Source organism: Pelodiscus sinensis, chromosome 19, assembly GCF_049634645.1.
Source record: "Pelodiscus sinensis isolate JC-2024 chromosome 19, ASM4963464v1, whole genome shotgun sequence".
NCBI classification, from domain to species: domain Eukaryota; kingdom Metazoa; phylum Chordata; order Testudines; family Trionychidae; genus Pelodiscus; species Pelodiscus sinensis.
This window is the reverse complement of record NC_134729.1, coordinates 27209645-27227880: the sequence shown is the minus strand read 5'-3', so window position 1 is coordinate 27227880 and position 18236 is coordinate 27209645. Positions and strand designations below refer to the sequence as shown.

General features: G+C 59.3%; 1 protein-coding gene across 1 annotated transcript; it reads left to right on the top strand.

Annotated features, from left to right (window-relative positions):
* The first annotated feature begins 76 nt into the window (after nucleotides 1-76).
* AMH (anti-Mullerian hormone) lies at nucleotides 77-17593 on the top strand. The gene is made up of 5 exons (XM_075903200.1): nucleotides 77-3184; nucleotides 10391-10560; nucleotides 12527-12650; nucleotides 13484-13667; nucleotides 14930-17593. The coding sequence occupies exons 1-5, from the start codon at nucleotides 2521-2523 to the stop codon at nucleotides 15846-15848; spliced, it is 2061 nt and encodes a 686-aa protein (XP_075759315.1). The 5' UTR covers nucleotides 77-2520; the 3' UTR covers nucleotides 15849-17593.
* Nucleotides 17594-18236: the final 643 nt, after the last annotated feature.

Genomic DNA, 18236 nt, shown 5'->3' with positions numbered 1-18236 from the left:
TTTCCACATTAGTAGTGTTAAAAGGCCCAAGAAAATGTGTAGCTAGTAACACACTGTCAGCCCTTGCTGTCCTTAGTGGTATATATTCAGAGTTATCATTACTCAAGGGGACAATGACTATACTCTCTAGAAATCTAACATCAGCTCAGACTCATGACACAATGCTTCTCCCTATGTTGGTTTTTGCTGTCCCATGTTCTACATCAGGGGTCTACCTTTTTGAGATCGCTTTTTAAATGTAAGTGCAATCCAAGGTCTACCTCAGATACAAATACCCTTGTCCCACCTCCTTCCTGCACCTTCTCTAAGACCCTGCCCCGCTCACTCCATCCTCCCTCTCTTGCCCATCCTCACTCACTTTCGCCAGGCTGGGGCAGATGGTTGGAGTGCAGGCTCCGGTCTTGGATTAAGGGATCTGGAATGTGAGAGAGGCTCTGAGCTGCTCTTGGGGCAGGAAGGGGTTCTAGGTGCAGGCTCTGGGATGGCATTTGGATGCAGGGATATACCTATCTCATAGAACTGGAAGGAACCTTGAGAGGTCATCAAGTCTAGTCCCCTGCCCTCAGGACTCGAGCCTAGGGCAGAGCCTTGGGGTACAAGAGGGGGTTCACGACTGGGGTAGGAGTTTGGGATGTGAGCTGCAGATGGGCACTGCTCGTGGCTCCTGGTTGGTGGGGCTGTGGCTCTGAACCACTCCCAAAAGCAGCCAGCAAGCTCCCTCCCAAGTCCTGTTGTGCCCCCTCTCTGCTCTGTGGAGATAGGATGAGAGTGGGCACCCTGACATCAGTGCGCTCTCGCTCCCCTGCCCTGCACAGAGAGCAGGAGGATCCCAGAGGGAGGGGCAGCTCCAAGGCAAAGGGCAGGAGATGAGCAGCAGTGGGGAGAGAGGCAGCTGAAGGTGCTGGCACTTGATAGCCTCCTGGCCAAACCAGTAAGAATCATCTGACAGGCTCCAAGATCTACCAATAGATCCCGATCAACTGGTTGGTGCCCACTGCTCTACATTGCCCTGTGGGAGAACTCCCCCATCCTTCCTCACGGGGACACTTTCTGGGGTTCCATGACAGCTGACTTTCCCTTGGCTGTCTCACCCGCTCCAGAATTTGATCATGTATTTCCATATATTGAACATGCACAGAGGGGTCCGGATTCAGAGCTAGGTTTAGATCTAGCCATGTGCATCTCAACAAACACGTGGCAGAAATGGATTCTTGCCCCATGCGCTGTCTCTTGCTGCATCTTAGATACCCAATGCCGAGGCTGCCCGATGAATCTCCCTGCAAATGTACGTGACGTGTCAGACGCGGCTGGGCAAGGTCAGAGTGAAGTAGGATTCCTCAAGATAAAGCCACAAACTAGTATTTTGAAAATGAAAATTGGCTAATTGTGCAAGTGTAACGTGTGGAACAACAGGAAGAGGGATTTCTGTTCAGGTGAGCTGGTGCTCAGGCAGTTCTCTGAAGCCAGCGTCTTAAGAGCCTCTGTGGCTTGAGTCTGTCGACCCGGTTGAGATCTTACCCTGAGATGGGATGGAGGCTCTATCGCTTGTGAGTCTTGCGGTAGGAGAGAACTCGGAGCAAGTAAGCCCTTTGGTCTATTCACACAGCTTGGTCTCCAGCACCTCTGCAGACAGAGATTCCTGGTACTGCATTTACCTCTTGAGTCATGCGCACGGGCCCTGTGAGCCAGCAGAAAGGTCTGGCTGTGTGTTGAATGTGGTTTTGAAGATCCATTTACCTGTGGGCATCACATTGCCGTGGAATCGGTGTGGGGACCGCACTAGCCATTTGGCCCTGTTGGGATGAGTGAAAGCAGGAAAGGAAAGTAGCTTTGGTGACCCAGCAGGACAGACCATGGCAGGATTGTTCCCTCTTTTATCGAATCCAGGACGGTTTTTGCCTCAAGGTCTGAGCCTTCCATGAATTCCCTCGTGAGACCCTTCCCTGATGCTCCAGTAGAATGAAATATTTTTACACCAAGCACTGAATTTTCCAGAGGAGTTGGAACAGCATAATATGAGTCTTCATGAGATGACCTCTCTAATGTGTCTGCAGAGGGGAAGAGCTGGTGCTCCCAGTAATCATGGGACGCTTCCCAGCCGAGAGAACTGATTGATCTAACTTCTCTCCATTTCTTCCCATTACCTTACTTCTACCCATTCCTTCCACTCTAAGCAGTTCCTTCCCCCAGATGTTTCAAGCCCTAAGAGAAATGTCTGCCAATCCCAGTGAAGATTCAAGCCAGACTGGCCATTTTCTCCCCACCCTTCTTAAAAACTTCTTAAGTCAAGGACAAGCATCCCTACAAATAAGGTAAACAGCTTCAATTTTATAATGTTTCCAAGCCCTGGATGCAAAGCCAAAAATAGAGCAGAAAAACTCCTTTGAATCGGCCCTCCCTCCTTTACAGCACACTGGCCTCTGAATGTTTCTCAGGGGAGGTGTGTTGTGCATTGTCAACTCAAGGTCGCTTTGTTTGAATGGGAGGTGCAGTCCTTCCCATACATAAGTGTTTCGAGGGATGCACTTAGTAACTCTAGCCTCGGAGGTTAGAGCTGCTCCGCGCCAGAACATGAAGCCCGTGCTAGGAGTCGCTTTGCAGTACCTGCTGCTGTTCCTCCCATCTGCTGCTGTGCCTAGGAAGAGAGGCATCGGGGGAGGACTCTGGCAGGCTGAAGAACTGGAAATAACCTTCCCGAAGGAGCTGGAAGAAAAGGAAGATGAGAGCACGTATGAGGGAGCAGAACCCAGCTTCATGGCATTGACATCCAAGGCCACCGCTGTTCCTCATCCCCTCTTGAAGAGTGACCAGCCAGGAGATTATGCCAAGGGAGCAAAATGCCCCCAGCTCTTCCCTGAGGAGGCAGTTTCCCCAGTTGTGGGGTTAGAATCCAGCCTCCCTGCTTGGCTCCCTGACAGGCTGGAAGGGCCTGTGTGCACGGTGAGAATGAGCAGGCGGTACGGCTTGGACCAGAGTCTTTTGGAAGTTGTGGGGGTCCTTACCAGCTACGAAAGCGATTTCCTGAAGCTGGTGAGACATGCCAGCTGGGATCAAGGCCAGCTGCAGACCTTTGGGATCTGTCCTGCCGGGGAGACCCATTCTGCTCTCCTGTCTCTGAAGCACATCCATGCCCACTTGGCTGAGCCAGGGGAGAGCAGGTTCCTGGTGCTGCATCTTGAGGAAGGTAAGTGCTCGGTTAAATCCTCGGAAGAGTCAGCCAAGAGAACCCAGTAGTGACTGGGGTTGAGAGAGATACTCAGATCCCATGGGAAGTGGGGCGTTACCAGGCAAATCCTGCTTTGCCACCAAAGATGGGGGTCGGTAGGAGACGAAACGGGGGAGAGGGACCAACTCCCCCGGAGAGTAGAAATAACCCACTCAGCATCATAAGCTTCCCATTCCGGTAGAGATCACCTTGTGCGTGTCCCTGTCCCCATCCGTCCCTGGCAACATCCTGTTGGCCGCTGGGGCTCCCAGCATAGCTGGGTTAATGCTCTCCCCCTCGGCCCTTGCTGCACTCCTGGCTCACTCAGTTCTTCAATGCTTACAGTAAAATCCAAAGGCTAAGGTGAAACCCTGTTCTCTCTGTGGAAGAGAAAGGGTATATGTGGGTAACCGCGTTCGTCCCCGTTCTTAGCAGTGCCCTGGTTCATAGGGTGGCATAAAACCCTTGAGAAAGCTGATTGCTGAGAACAATTCCCTCTTGTTCTTTCCCCGCTGGTATTGGTCTCTTGCGTAATGTCTCCAGCCCTGTTCATGAAGCACATCGGAGCCCTTGCTGCCATGGGGAGCTTGCCTGTGTAGAAACCCTGCCGCATCTCCCTTGCAATAGACTGCATGAGGACTCGTGCAGGCTCATGTGAATGGGTCTGTGCAGAAGTAGATAGCTTCATGCTTACCCTTGGGTGGGAATGGGGAAAGGGCAATGTTAAGCTGCAGGGGGGTGGCCTGGGACCATGGTCCCCCAGGGAGCCACGTCGGTGTCTGCGGGATCTCTTTCCAGCAGCGTTCTAGCACGGGCAGGGTTTGACCCGGCAGAGAACTAGGTCAGTTACACTGGGTGAACCTTCTCCTCAGCCCCCTCCACCAGCGTATTTAAATATATAACACTTAGTGCTGGCTTGAGAGCCCCGGAGTCTGTGCGTGTGCGAGCACAGTCCTTTAGCGGCGCCGCGTCCCTTCGAGCAGCGGTGTGCTTGTGGCGGGGGTCGGTGGAATTCCTTGGTCTTTGTTACGCAGGGGTCCAGTGAGAGGATGTCAGTCTGGTTTTGAAATCGGTTGAGTCACACACAGCCGCCCCATCAGGGTCCCCCCGCTTTGCTTCACCAGGTTAGGGATGTTAAATTGTGGTGATCTGGCTCCTCGTGTGGTCGATAATGACACGACTAGTCGACGGGCTGCTCTGCAGAGCCACGGCAAGGGGAGCTCCAGGAGCTGGCTCAAATTGGGACTCAGCAGTCCTGGCTCGTGCTGGCTCTGGGAGATGCCCACGCTGCAGCTCTGCATTTGAAATGTAGTGAGAGCTGCCTTTAAAATGCGGAGGCGCAGCCTCCCAGACCCGCACGAGCCAGGACTGCTCATTCCCGGCTTGCACGGAGTCCAGCAGCGCTTGTTCGCAGTGTCCAGCTCAGGCTGCTGTGAACAGGGGGCTGCTTGGTGGCAGCAGCCCCTGTCCACCAGGGCGGGGGCCCAGCTCCCTGCTGGGGCTCCTGTGGACAGGGGCTGCTCCCCTTCTCCTCTTCCCCACTGCCTCTGATGGGAGCAGCGGGTGGGAGGAGGTGGCACCGTGGAGACATGCTGAGGGAACCAGCTTTTAAACCAGCTTCTCCTAGCACTGGCTTCTGCCCCCCCGCTGCCTGTCAGAGGCAGCAACCTGGCGGGGAGGGGAAGCATGTAGTCGATACTCCAGTCGACTCCTCACTAACATCCCTACCCCGGGTCTGGGGTGGAGTCGAGTCCAAGTCTGAAAAGGGAATTCAGTCTCCAAGTTTTTGGCCCCTCCGTACCAGGGTGGCCGGCTGAGAGCTGGGTTGCGTTCCTTGGATACCTGCCTTGGAGCAGACAGCAGCTGTTGAAATCTCTGTGACCGGGGCTGGATTTGAACCAGCAACACAGAGCCGCGTAGTGCTGTGCTTGTGCGGCAGGGCCCGGCACTCTCCTGGTGCTCCTAGGCAGGGCTTTGTGTGCTGCTGTTCTCAGACCCTTGGCGTGAGACAGCGCGCTATAACCCTGCTCCTAGGACGGTTTTATTGAATGTGCGTGGCTCTGGGTGAGCCGCTAGTTCAGGTCCAAGGAAGCTTCCCGGAGCCTGTGAAGTGGCAGACAACTTGAGTTGTTCACCATTTGTGTATTTTTGTAAGGAAATCAACTGTGCCCCTCAAATTAGCAGTATTATGTCTCCTAAGAATTCAGCCACATGTGCGGCACTGCGCGGGCATTTGCTAGTTCCGACTGTCACTGTACTGGAGTAATGCGAAGTGAGCAAGGGTGTTTTTGCCGAACCAGGCTTACTTACGGAGGCTGGTTGAAAGCGTGGTTGGAAAAGTGCCCTATTCCAAGAGGCTGTGGTTTGCTGGGTTGAGCAGAGGCCTGGGGGTCAGGACCAGTTCAATTTAATCTTGACTCAGATGCCTCTCCTGAAGCACTGATCTCTCCCGGATCAGTCACCACCCCCACCACTGAGGTCCTGGCCAAATTCGATGGTGCAAATCACTGAGCCCAAGCTGGTACCCGGAAAGGGAGGTGTCCCAAACCGGTGACTGTTTCTGAATGTCTTTGGTCTCAAGCTCTTTGAGACTCATTTTTCATATCTCTAAAATGGGAGCAAACCACAGAGCAGTCTCTGAGCATGAATTCCTCCCTGGGTTTTGAAGGAGTAAGGCTGCTGAGCAGTATCTTGTAAGGGAGCACTGCCTAGCTGCTACTGCAGAGACCTAGATGTCCGTAGTCCTGGATTCTGTTCCTGATTTTGTCATTCCCTCGCTATTTATTGTTTGTTTTATAGTAACCCCTGAGAGCGACCGTTATGGACGTGGGGCCCCCCTTAAGCTAGGCGCTGTTGAAACAGGTGGTCTGTGTCCTACAGCGCTTTGTGAACTGGGGCGAGTCGAAGCCCTCTCTCTGTGCCTCAGTTTCCCCATTTGTGAAATGAGGATGATTCTGCTTCCATCGCAGTGGAGGAGGGTGCTCTGCTTGTTCAAGTTGACAGCCGTCTCTGGGCCTGTGCCTGGCTTGGACATCCGCCAGGTTCTGCTCGGGTAGAGACTGGGAAGGGACGTCAGCTGTCAACTCCTGCCCATTAGTCTGACTGGCTCCATGCTGAGGCGTGTCTTTCTCTCCTTGTACTTCGCCTGCAGGCTCTTGGGAGCATCATTTCACTCTGTTCTGTGCAGATAGACAGCCCAGCGCGTTCCCAGAGTAAGCAGCGGTCTCGTGCTGCCCCCTAAGTACCCACCTCCCCGCCAAACCACCTCAGCAGGGCCTATGGGCTGCAGCTATCTCTCCGGCCCAGCCCTCCTCCTCTCCCCTAAGATGGCTGGCAAAACAGATGTTGATAGATCTCACTGGGTGGCCACCTGTGCCATAGACCAGTGGTGGGTAATCCGTGGCTGGCGGGCCCCATGCAGCTCATCAGGGTTCTGGGTGTGGCCTGAGACGTTTTGTTCACTGCTGCCCACGCTTAGGGTTGCCAGAGTCGGCCGGTTTCTGTCCGCGTAGGTTTTTGTCCTACGGGTATTACTAGTGACACACACGTCCAGCCAGGGCATGTGCTGATTGCACACCACGTTGGCTGTGACAGCCGGTCGCTCCCTCGGCAGCCCATCCCAGAGCGGTGGCAGGTCAGTCGGCACCCCGGCCTGTGCTGCAGCAGCGCTTTGACCGGATGCAGAGGGAGCACATGGCTCCCCTAGTCTAGGGACACAAGCGCGGTTGGCAAAGGTGCCCTATCCCAAGTAGGGATGGTAAATTGAGATTAACGGGCTAATCCTACTATTTGATTAGTTGATAAGGGCATCTCCACCTCCCCAGGGCTGTTGCTACACTTCAAAGGCGAAAGCGCTGGGAGCCGGGGATCAGCGGGGGAGTCCCCGGCCTGCACGTGTGTTTCAAAGTGGCAGCGCCGCATGGAGCCCAGAGTCTGCTGGTTTGAAGCATCCCCTCCTCTCTCCCCCCTGCCTTGCTGCCTCTTTCTGGCAGGCAGCAAGGGAGGGGGAAGCGACTAGTCGCCTAGCCTGTGGACTGTCCGATAAGCATTTGCTAGTGGGCTAGTCGACTAGCCCTTCCCACCCAGTCCCAAGGGACTGCGTTGGGACTCTTGGGCCCGTTGAGATGGCGGGCTGCGCACGTAGCCCATTCGCTAGCCTAGCTTGCCCATGGTGGCACTGGGGCCATCAAATAGCACAAGCAATCAGTGGAGACTAATTTACACGCCGACACCCAGGCATTCCGGTAGTGCCTCTGAATCAGTGAATTGGTGCTAGCGGCCAGTGGGGCTGTCAGGCCACCCAGGATCTGCATGTTTTCTAATCAGAGCAGCTCAGGTTTTGCCTTCCCAGCATCTGTTGTTTGAGCGCACCCAGCCTGCCCCTCATCCACAGCCCTGGGCCTGAGAGCTGGGCAAGGTGGATCAGTGCCGTTTCCCCCTCCCCTCGGGGAAAGCAAAACACAGCGTGGGGTCACTGGTCGGTGGTGGGGGTGAGGCTGGGACGCAGGCGCCCTGGATCCCTGCCCCATTGCTGCTCCACCAGGCGGGCCCCACATCTGCCCAGGGCCTCGTTGCGTGTCCTCAGTCAGTGCCCACATGTGCAGCTCTGGGTGGTCGTGACTGTGACGGACTGGGCCGAGTCTGGGCACAGCTGAGGGCGTCCGCTCAAGGCAAATTGCTCAAATCCGGGGCTCCTTACAGCCCCCAGACTGGAGACCTCCCCAAACAGGCCACACACCAGTCCCACAGAGCGCTTCAGCAGCCTGCCTGAAGCCTCACGAGCAAAACCCCTCCACCACCCCAGCAATATCCGTGCCCCAGATGGCCCCGGGCCTCATACACGGGTGGGGGGTCTTAGCACCCAATCCCACCTACCCCGAACAAGTTCTGTCCGGTTCCAAGAAACCAGCCACAGATCCCTGGTCAATTTACCCTCTGGATCTTACCCACAAATCACGCTGAGCCAATCCTTTAGCATCTAACATCTAAAGGTTTATTACTACAATAAAGAAAAGCATGAGAGTAAGGCTGTTAAAGGATAGTACACTGCATGCACCGAATCTCCCAGTTCTCGATGCAGGCTCTAGCAGAGATGTTACAGCTGCTGACGTAAAAGTCCTTGTTGCTCATCCTAGGATCAGGATGGGTCCACAGTTCTTTCCGGCTCTTCGATCCCTGCACTGCTGCCTCTGGGATGAAGTGCTGAGCTGAGTACCAAGATGGAGTCAGCCACATGGCCTATTTATCCCTCCTTCCTGGTCTCTTCTGGGCTACAGCAGGTCACCTGGCCCATGGCCTATCCCTGTGTTCCCTGCTGGTAGCCCCTAGGTGTGTCCTTGGCCTATAGAGGGCTATTGTTCCAGAGCTTAGCTCGTTAGCATGTCCATAGGCTGAGCTGCTTTGCCCATAGTTCAACCACATAGAGAAACATTTGGTATCCACACAAAGTCCATGCTTCTAACTTCACGTACCGAGATGATCCAATCACATGAATAGCGCATATGGAATCAGAAGAAAGGCTTCTATTTGACACCTCACATGGCCCCCCTTTGTGCCACTTCTGGGGCCAACACCCCCCCATGGGTGCAGCAGTGATCTGGCTACTCCCCTCAAAATCCAGTAATGTGACAGCGACTCATCCCTGGCCAGTGGGAGCCTGCCCTGCCAGACACCAGCTCATGGAGTTGGTGGGCCTGCTAGAAGCAGGGGCTGGGTGAAAGGAGAAAACCTTTGGCAAAGTGCCCTGGCTCGACGGATGTCTGGTCTGACCCGGCATGGCGGGCCTCCCTCCTGCTCCCGGCCTCTGAACAGGTGGTAGCTTCTAATCCAGGATGTGCGTTTTGCCAGGACTCTGGTTATCACTGGGCTGAGCGGTTCACCTTGCTCGGTGGCTTGGAGCCACGTCCCATTACTGCCCCCCGCCCCAGGAGCTTCCTAAAGAAATAAATCCGTGGTGAGCCCCACCACGGCAGGGCCTCCCGCTCCTCTGAGAACAGCTGGTCACCGGAAGAGCTGCTGCCAGAGAATGCATCTGTGATGTCCTCCAAGTGCTTTATCCCGTATCCTTGAAAGCCATCCTGCTGTGACTGACTTCAAGAGGCCACACACGTCCGCAGATGCTGCTCTGGGTGTGGAGAGCCCGCTCTGGAGGGGCACCCGGGGTCCATCTTGCAGCCGGAGGAGCGAGGGCCTAGAAAAACTAGACCAACCAGAGTTCGAAGCGGGAGAAGGTTGCAGTGAACTGGGGGCAAGTGTCAGAGCCCTCTGCCCCCAGTGGGATGGGGCCTGCTGGGTGCTAGAGCCCGCAGAAATAACATCCCTTCTAAGGGGCTGAGGCTGGGCTTTTGAAGCAGGAGGATCTGGACCCAGGGTCGGCACCACCAGGCTGCCCGACGGGCACGTGCTGCGTGAGGGACATTGGGTAGAGGGGGAGGGGAGGGATGTCGCCGTCATTCCATTTCCTGAAAAATTATCCCACGAACCTCAACATTTCTGCCAGGACACTTGGGTCTGGGACCAGGCACGCTGCCGACCCCGATCTGGGAGAGGAGTGTCGGGGGCATGGGGGCAGCCATGCCAGGCCCATTGGCGGGCTCCCCGCTGCGCCCGGGGACAAAAGGAATTGGCAGGAGGCGGCAGTGTGTAGAAACACGGCGGGGGGGGGGGGGGGTTTGACGTGGCTCCTGGCCTGATTGTGCCTTGGAGAAGGACCGTGGGGGAGGAGAAATGCCGTGGACAGGGCAGCAGGAGCAACTCGGGGCTGGGGCAGATCCCTCTGGGACTGCTGCACCCAAAGGACCTGCCACTTCAGACCGGGGATCTAGTCAGTTCATTCTCCTGTCTCCAGCAGTGGCCCAGCACCGCCGTGTCGGGGAAAGGGGTGCTCATTTAAGCAGGAGGTGGTGCTAGAATAACCTTCCTGTGGTGGAAATTTCTTTGCACTCCTTGGCACTTACCCATTGTCTGATGCCCTGCACCAAGGAAGTTTAATAACTCTGCTTTTGTTTGTAGCTAGTGGATCCCTCAGCTATTATGCTGGTTTGCCTGATCCCTTTGTTTTATGTCTCTTGAAATGCTTGGGCCTCTGGTGTCTTGTGTCCAGGAGTTCCACAGGCTAGGTGCATGTGAAGAGTGTTTCTCTTTACCAGCCAGAGTCACGCTGTTTGTGTGGGCCCTTCTCCACAGTGACGTGGGATGCTGAGACGAAGCTCAGGTTTACGCTGGCTCTTCAAGAGGAGGTGGGGCGGTCGTTTGGAGAGGTCCAATCTGCCTTGCTGGTATTTTATCTGGGAAGCAGGGAAAGCAAAGCAAGAGAGACGCTCCTGGCCGCAGGAGACGGGCTGCTCCGGAAGCAGGTAAGCAGTTGGCAAAGGCTGGCTTTCTGTCTCTGTTCGTGGCTGCTACCTGCAGAGCCGAGCATGCCCCTGCCCCGTGGCTCCCTGCCCCCCAGCATCCTTGTCCTAGATCGCTAACAGGGCTCAGTCTCTCTGTCCCAGTCAATCCTTGGCCGGGCTGCTGCTAGCAAGGAGGCCAAGCAGCACCGGCCATGGTGGGGTGTTTTTGCAGCATAGGTCCCCAGCTAGCTGGGCGCCAAATCTAACCACGATTCTATACCAGGGCTCTGGCCTCTGGTGCCAAATGTAGCTGTGTAGACATGCAGGCTCTGAAGGGGGTGTGTGCGTGTGCATGCGTCCCTGAGCCGCAGCGTCTACGCAGCTGTCTTCAGTGTGCGAGCAGGAGCCCCGCGTGCCGGAGGCTGTAGATATGGGTTCAGACTCGGGCTGCCGCTTGCAGGGCGGGTGTACCCGAGAGTGACTTTCCCCCCATCCGGCCCGTCTCCGGCGGGAAGAGCCCGAGGGCCAGATTCTGCCCTCGACGACAACCTGCTTGGACAGGAGATGCCCAAGCCTACGTCTGGCTGGGCGAGGGGAATGTAGTGAATGGTGCCCGGGAAGGGCTGGACTCCAGTGCCCCCTCCTGGAACAGGGCGGCCTTGCAGCGCTAATGGGAACAGGCTCTGGGCTCTGTCTCACCCAGGGAGCAGAGGCATTTTAACTGTTGCTTTTCAGAGCGGAAGTGCCCCTGGAGGGCTGGATTTCCAAGCCTTCAGCTGTCCCTGGCCAGATTGTTCAAGTCCTTTTCATGGAGCAGTTCTGCAGCAGCAGGGTGGAATGGGACAGCTCTTCCCCCCTCCCCCCAACACACCTTTGTGTGTCTGTCCCCAGGAGACGCTTTATGTCCCTGGCCCAACCGAGGCTGCCACAGCTAACCCCACTGCAGCAGAGTGAGCCTGGGGCTAGGTTGCAGCCCCGACGTGTGCACCGAGCGGGTTTGAGGCCGCCCCCTTGCGTGGGAATAAATGCAGCAATGCCGATGACGTTGCTCCTGTGCTCAGACAAAGCTGCCTCTGGCGAGGGCCTTTCGCCCTGCCTTGGGGAAGGCGTTAACCCTCCGGCCTTCCCCCGTTGGTGGGAGCGTGGTCTCTTGGGGCGTACCGGAGCACTGCTCAGGCTCCTCCTGCACGAGCTGCCCGTGGCTGGAGGGAAGCGGCTGCTCCTCCGTCAGCTGCACGGGGGGGATCCTTGTGATGTTCCTCATCCCTTACAGCCGAGCTAGGAGGGCTGAGGGGTGGAGAGCAGCCCCTGGGTCGGCAGGGCCTGGAACCGGTCTGCTAGCTGCTCGAAGGCTGGGGTGCAGTGAGCATGCTGAAGATATGGAGCCCCCCGGCGGTGGGGGCGAGGGAGGGCCAAATTCCCCCGATCCCCTCCTGCTCCATAACAATCCCCGTCCGTATTCAGGAATCTCCGAGGGGTCGCCGGGTTAGTATGTAACTTTAAAAACGAGTGGTCCTGCGGCACCTTAGAGGCAAACCAAAATACATCCAGTCATGCGCGTTCGTGGCAAAGCCCACTTCCTCAGATGAATTGGAGCGGAAATAACAGAAACCAAGCGACGTATCGAACCGCAGGAGAAACGCGTCAATTGTAGGACCATGTTAACAAGGCTAATGAAGTGGGCTGGACGTGTCCCATTCGTAGCTTTTGAAGTGAAAATGTGGATGAGAAAGGCAGGAGAAGTTGGCTTTGTAGTGGGCAGGCCAGTTAATGTCTTTATTCAAGCCCAGGGTAACAGTGTGAAACTTGGAGATGAATTCCATGTAAAGATTCATGCTCAGCTGCTTGGGCTCTGCAGGCCGGTCCCCATGGCACAGTCTGGGCCTGCCAATCTCCTGTCTTGCTATCCGGGGAGAGCCAGGCGGGGAGGGGTTTGCATGCAAAGGGTCATTCCCATCTGCTCACCGGGCTTCTGCTGTCTCTGCAGGCTCTCTGCCTCTCCAGGGCCACCCGGTACCTGCTGCTCCGGGCCTTGGTGACGCCTGCCACACGCACACCCAGGCAGCTCAGCTTCCACGTTTCCTTGGCAATCAGGCGTCATGGCGATGGAGGTACAGCTGTTAAGGGGGCGGCCGAGAGGTCTCTGGTGGCAGCTTTTCCTAGAGGGGCCAGGGGGCCCGAAGCTCTTTGGGGTCTCAAGCATCAGTGGGGGAGGGCTGAGTTAGCGCCCCATGTGCAACCACAGTGGGGTTACTGGCGCAGGCAGGAGAGGGCTAGCGAAGGGGGTTGGCAGCAGTTCTGTCCAGGCCTTGGGGGACCTGTGGGAAGCCCCATTATTTTCATCCCTATCTGTCACTGTGGGCTCCACTCCAGGGGCCGGGAAGGTATCCGGGGAGGGCTCCAAGCCGAGTGGGAAGGGGTATCTTGCTGCTACTGAGTATTGTGTCCAGTTCTGGGCCCCCCACTACCAAGAGGATGTGGACGCATTGGTGAGGGTCCAGTGGAGGCAACACAAACGATGAGGAGGCTGGAGCACATGACCTACGAGGGGAGGCTGAGGGATTTGGGCTTGTTCAGTCTGCAGAAGAGCAGAGTGAGGGGGGATTTGAGGAAGAGGGTTCCAAAGAGGATGGCGAGGGGCTGTTCTCAGTGGGAGCAGAACAAGGAGCAATGGGCTCGTGTTACAGTGGGGAGGTCCAGGTTGGACATTAGGAAAATCGATTTCCCTAGGAGGGTGGGGAAGCGCTGGGCTGGGCTCCCTAGGGTGGGGGTGGACTCTCCATCCCTAGAGGTTTCTAAGTCTCAACTTGACCAAGCCCTGGCTTGGTTGATTGTCGGGATTGGTCCTGCCTTGGGCAGGGGGCTGGACTTGATGACTCCTGAGGTCTCTTCCAGCTCTCTGATTCTATGATCCCCCTTCTCCATCCTCTCCGCTCCCCGCCAGGCCCCCTCCTGCCGACCTCGGAGGTCCAGCGGCTCCTCTTTGGCGCCGACGAGAAGTGTTTCACCAGGATGACTCCAGCCTTGCTCTTGCTGGCGAAGCCGCGATGCGAAGGCATCACAGGGCCCCCCTCATCCTTTCTCCCGGCCCGGGGGGTGTTGGAGACGGCCCCTTTCCCGCAGCCCAGGTGCGTAGGGGAACGGGGGGGGGGGAAGCGCCTGCCACGCCACGGGGGGTGAGGCCCAACGCCCTGCAGCTCAGCCTGCCCACGGCGTGTCCGTGTGCGGGCTCACGGGCTAGAACGAAGGCCGAGTCTCTGCTGTCGGCGTGGGGGGGGGGGGGGGCCGCAGGACCAGGCTGTGTCTTGCATGGCAGACGGGCCCTTTCTGGACTCTTCTCCAGGTCCCTGGCTGCTTTGGGGGCAGCCCAGTCACGTGCCGAGGGCGCGGTGGAGATGGGGAGGATGCAGCAGAGGCAGGTGACGTGGGGAAGGGGCGGCCCCTGGTCTGAGCGCAGCGTGTTCCCCTCGAAGCTAGCGAAGTTCAATTTAGTTGAATCGATTAGTCGATACGCGGGGGAGCTGCAGCGGGGTTAGCTCCCGGCTCGGCAGCCAGCCCCACTGCGCCTCCGCCTGTCGCTCTTCGTGCATTTAAACGGCTAAAGCGCAGCAGGAGGGACCCCGCGCGAGCCAGGAATCAGCTGCCCGGCTCACGCTGGGTCTCCTCCCTCCCCCCAGCTGCGCTTTTGATTGTTAAATGTATTAAGAGCCGGCATTTAAAAAGCAGAGGGGCAGCGTCTGGGGCGGGCGAGCCGGGAATCGGCTGACGTCTCGTCGCCCTGCCTCCCCCACAGTGCTGGGGGGAAGCGGCTTTTAAGGGAGGGACTCACGCGGCTGCACCTGCTCTGAGCCCTCCCTGTCCCGGCGGCTGCCAACAGGACACCGAGCCACTCGGGCTCCAGCCTCACGGCGTCCCTGGGTTGGGAGCAACGGTCCCTCTCACTTTTTCCATCCGCATGTGGAATACGTTTTGTCTCGTGCACCGAGGCAGGGGTGGGTGTGCACCACACATAGAAACATGCTGCCGGCTGTGGGTGCTCTGTTCACCAGCTGGGCGGCATGTGACTGCCTCCTGGGGGGCTGCCCAAGCGCCCAGCTTAGAGTTGGTTGGGGGCTCTCTCCAGTGCAGAGCCTGGCAGGGGGGCTGGCCAGGCAGACTGTGCTCTGCAGGGCGCTGGGTTAGGGGCTGAGCCCCGACCGTATCGTACAACACAACTAGGGTGTGGAATGCCAGGCCCTGCGGTGAGTGTGTGTGTGGAGGCTGGAGGGGGCTAGGTCCCAGGGGAGGGGAGTAGAGTCTATTTTGGGGATGGGGCCCGGGCCCTATGGGGGAGTAGCCGCCCACAGTCCCGTGGCTGGGCCCTTGGTGACACTCGGTGCCTTCCTGGCAGCTCGCCCCCCGCCAGCAACGCCGAGGAACCAGCCCCTAACGCCACTGCCAGCCAGGCCGCCGCGTCCTCCCCGGCCCCCGACAGCCGCGACCAGTTCCTGAGCAGCCTGACCCAGTTCGTCAGCAAAGTCCTGAGCCCCTCGGGGGAGCCCGCGGCGGCCTCCGCGCCCCACCACTGGCTGGACTTCAAGGCGATGGAGACGCTGCCGCACCAGCTGGTCAACCTGTCGGAGCGGGCGGCCCTGGAGCGGCTGGTGCAGTCGGACAAGCCGCTGGTGCTCCTCTTCCCCCAGAACAGCCAGGCCCTGCTGGAGCAGCAGTTTGGGCACTGGCGGCTGGAAGGCAGCCTGCTGCAGCGCCTGCTGGAGAAGCTCCAGGCTGTCATCCAGGAGCTGAGGGAGATCCCGGCCTTTCAGGCCCAGCTGGAGCTGTTCCAGCACCTCCTGGCCCTCTGCTATTACCCGCCGGGCGCGGGCGGCAGCGACCCCGCGCAGCCGCCCCCCAGCCCCCGCCAGCTGCGCACGCTGCTGCTGCTCAAAGCCCTGCAGACGGTGCGGGCCCACTGGCAGGAGAAGAGGAAGGTGTCGCGGCAGAACCGCAGCGCCGGGCCCCAGGCCTACTGCCGCCTGCAGGAGCTGATGATCGACCTGCACTACGACAAGTTCGTCATCCTCCCGGACAAGTACATGGCCAACAACTGCGAGGGCCCCTGCCGGCGCCCGCTCTCCACCCGCATCCCCGACTACTCCTCCCACTCGGTGCTGCTGGTGGACATGCAGGAGCGGGGGGCCCCGCTGCAGCGCAGACCCTGCTGCGTGCCCGTCAAGTACTCAGACAAGGAGATCATCTGCATGACGGCCGAGGGCGTCCAGGTCACCACCTTCCCCAACATGGTGGCAGAGGAGTGCGGCTGTCGGTAGGGCGCCCGGCCTGTCCCGACGCTCCCTGCCGGCCTGGGGTGCCTGGAGGGGGGCTGTGGGCTCTCCAGCTGCCTTTCCCCCGACGTGCTGGCTCGTTGCCTCCCTCTCGCTGGGCCTGGTGCTCCGGGAAACTGAGCGCAGCCCCAGGCCTCTGCCCCCGGCACCGTGACGGCAGCAGGGCCCGCGCCTGGAGCTCCCAGTGCAGCCATGGGCCAAATCTGACCCCCTCTGGCTCTGCTGGATGTGAGGGACGGTGTTGGCAGCAGCACCCCAGCCTCTCCCTGCCTAATGCTGGTATGGGCAGTTATTTATCGACAGTGTCAGGGTTTCTGCCTCGCTCTTCAGTCCTGGGGGCCAGTCCGGAAGGGGCGGGTCTGTCTCCGCAGCAGGCAGGAGCAGGATGCAAACCTGCCCGTGCCCCTGAGGATGCCGTGGGTGCCACGCAGGCCACTTCATGGCGGAAGCAGAGATTCCAGTCCTGTGCGGAGGCAGCGGAGGGAGCTGGAGTGAGAGTCCGGGGCTGGCGGGGCAGAGGGTAGAGCACAGGGCAGAGGCCTGTGGAAGGCAGGAAGATCAGGCTGGTGGAGCAGGGGCGTGGCGCGTTGGCAGGGCAGGGGCGTGGCGCGTTGGCAGGGCAGGGGCGTGGCGCGTTGGCAGGGCAGGGGGGTGACAGGGCAGAGGCGTGGTGGGTGGGTGGGCGGGCGGGGGTGTGGTGGATCAGCAGGGCAAGGGCGAGGCGTGGTGGGGTGACAGGGCAGGCGCGTGGCGGGGTGACAGGGCAGGGGGTGGCAGGTCGGCAGGGCAAGGGCGCAGCAGGGCAGGCGTGTGGCACGTTTGCGGGGGCGCGACAGAGGACGTGGGCACGTGGAGGATCAGGCTGGCAGGCGGGAGTGCTGAGGCCAGGGCCGGGTGCCACCACTGTGGGGAAGCGCGCCTAGCCTGTCCGTGCAGCTCCCAGCGTGGGTGACCGAAGGGAGGGCTCGCGGCGGCCCCATCTCTGCTGGAGGCTGTGGGGGCGGCTGTCTCAGCCCCCCGTGGAGGGCGCATGCAGCGGCTGCTCCCAGCTACGGCGGTCAGCCTGGTTGGCTCTCGCACCGCTGCAGCCCGCGGGCCGCGCTCCGGGCCTGTGGATATGACCCGCAGGAGAGCCGGTGCTCAGCACTGCCGGGCAGGGGAAGCTCTGCTGCTCACTGGCTAATCCGATGCTGGCAAGGCCCCCAGCCCTGGCTGGGTGTGGAGCTCCCCACCTGCCCCGGTGCAGAGTCCCAGAGCGAGCCGGGGGCTTGTGCTGCTGCGTGGGAGCTAGTGGGGACCCGGGGGAGCTCGCCGTGCACCTACTGCTCAGCTGCGTCCAGGTGCAGGGGGAGGGGCGCCCGCTCTCACTGCCTCCCTGCGAGCCCCTGCCCCGGCCGCACGCCCTGCCCCAGCCTCGAGGCCCGACCTGCAGCTCCCTCTGCCGCACCTCAGGCATCCACCGCCGCCTCCTGCCGCGGCACGTAGCTCCGACCTGCCGGAGGGCGCTGGCCACTCCCGCTCCCAGGAGGCTCCGCAGCTCGGGTTGACGCTGGCATCTTTGGGGCGGAATCCGGCTGGGGCTGAAACGCTGCGGTTTAGTCTCCTGGGGGGGGGGGGGGGGGGGCTGCTGCAAAGATTCACCCAAACGTACAAAAAACCCTTCACCCGGGCACGTTTCTGAAACCGTCGGTTTAATACGTTATTAAAAAGGACGTTTTGTTGCAAACTCAGCCGAGGTCGGAATAAACCATTTCCCTCCGCGCCGGGGGCCGCGGCGCCTCTTCTCTTCTGAGGCCGGCAGGGAGAAGTGGCGCGCTCCGCTGTCTCCTCTGTCCGCTAAGCCGGTGCGGCAGAGAGGGGTCGGGCCTTCTCTGCTCCTGTCGTGGGGGGAAAGCTGGACGGTTCCCCCTCCCCTCGGTTTAGACCTGCAGCTTCCCTGGGGCGTTTCGAGGGAGGACTGCAAAGCCAGCAGGCCTGTGGTCAGCAGGGAGGCCTGAAAGCGACGGGAGGGGTTTGTATACAGACTGTGCAAACCTCCGTGGTTTGGCTAACTCCGATTTAATTCAGCCGCCCGGCGTACAGCTCAGCTCTGTTGGGGCGGCCGTCTGGCCCTCGGTGCACGCCCTCCAGGAATACCCATTGCTAAGATTGCTACACAAGCACAAAATCATTTCGGGGGGGGAGGGGGGGACTTCTCCTGGAGCAAGCAAGGAGAAACCCATCCCCCCTTTCAGCGCACACCCAGGGGAGCCCAGAGTCAGGGCAGGACCCCCAGCACTAAGGGGCTGTGTCATGCTGGGGTCTCAAAGCGTCTCCCCGGCACTCAGGGACCCCTGGGCCGTAGCATCATCCCCGTGTTACAGCTGGGGGAAC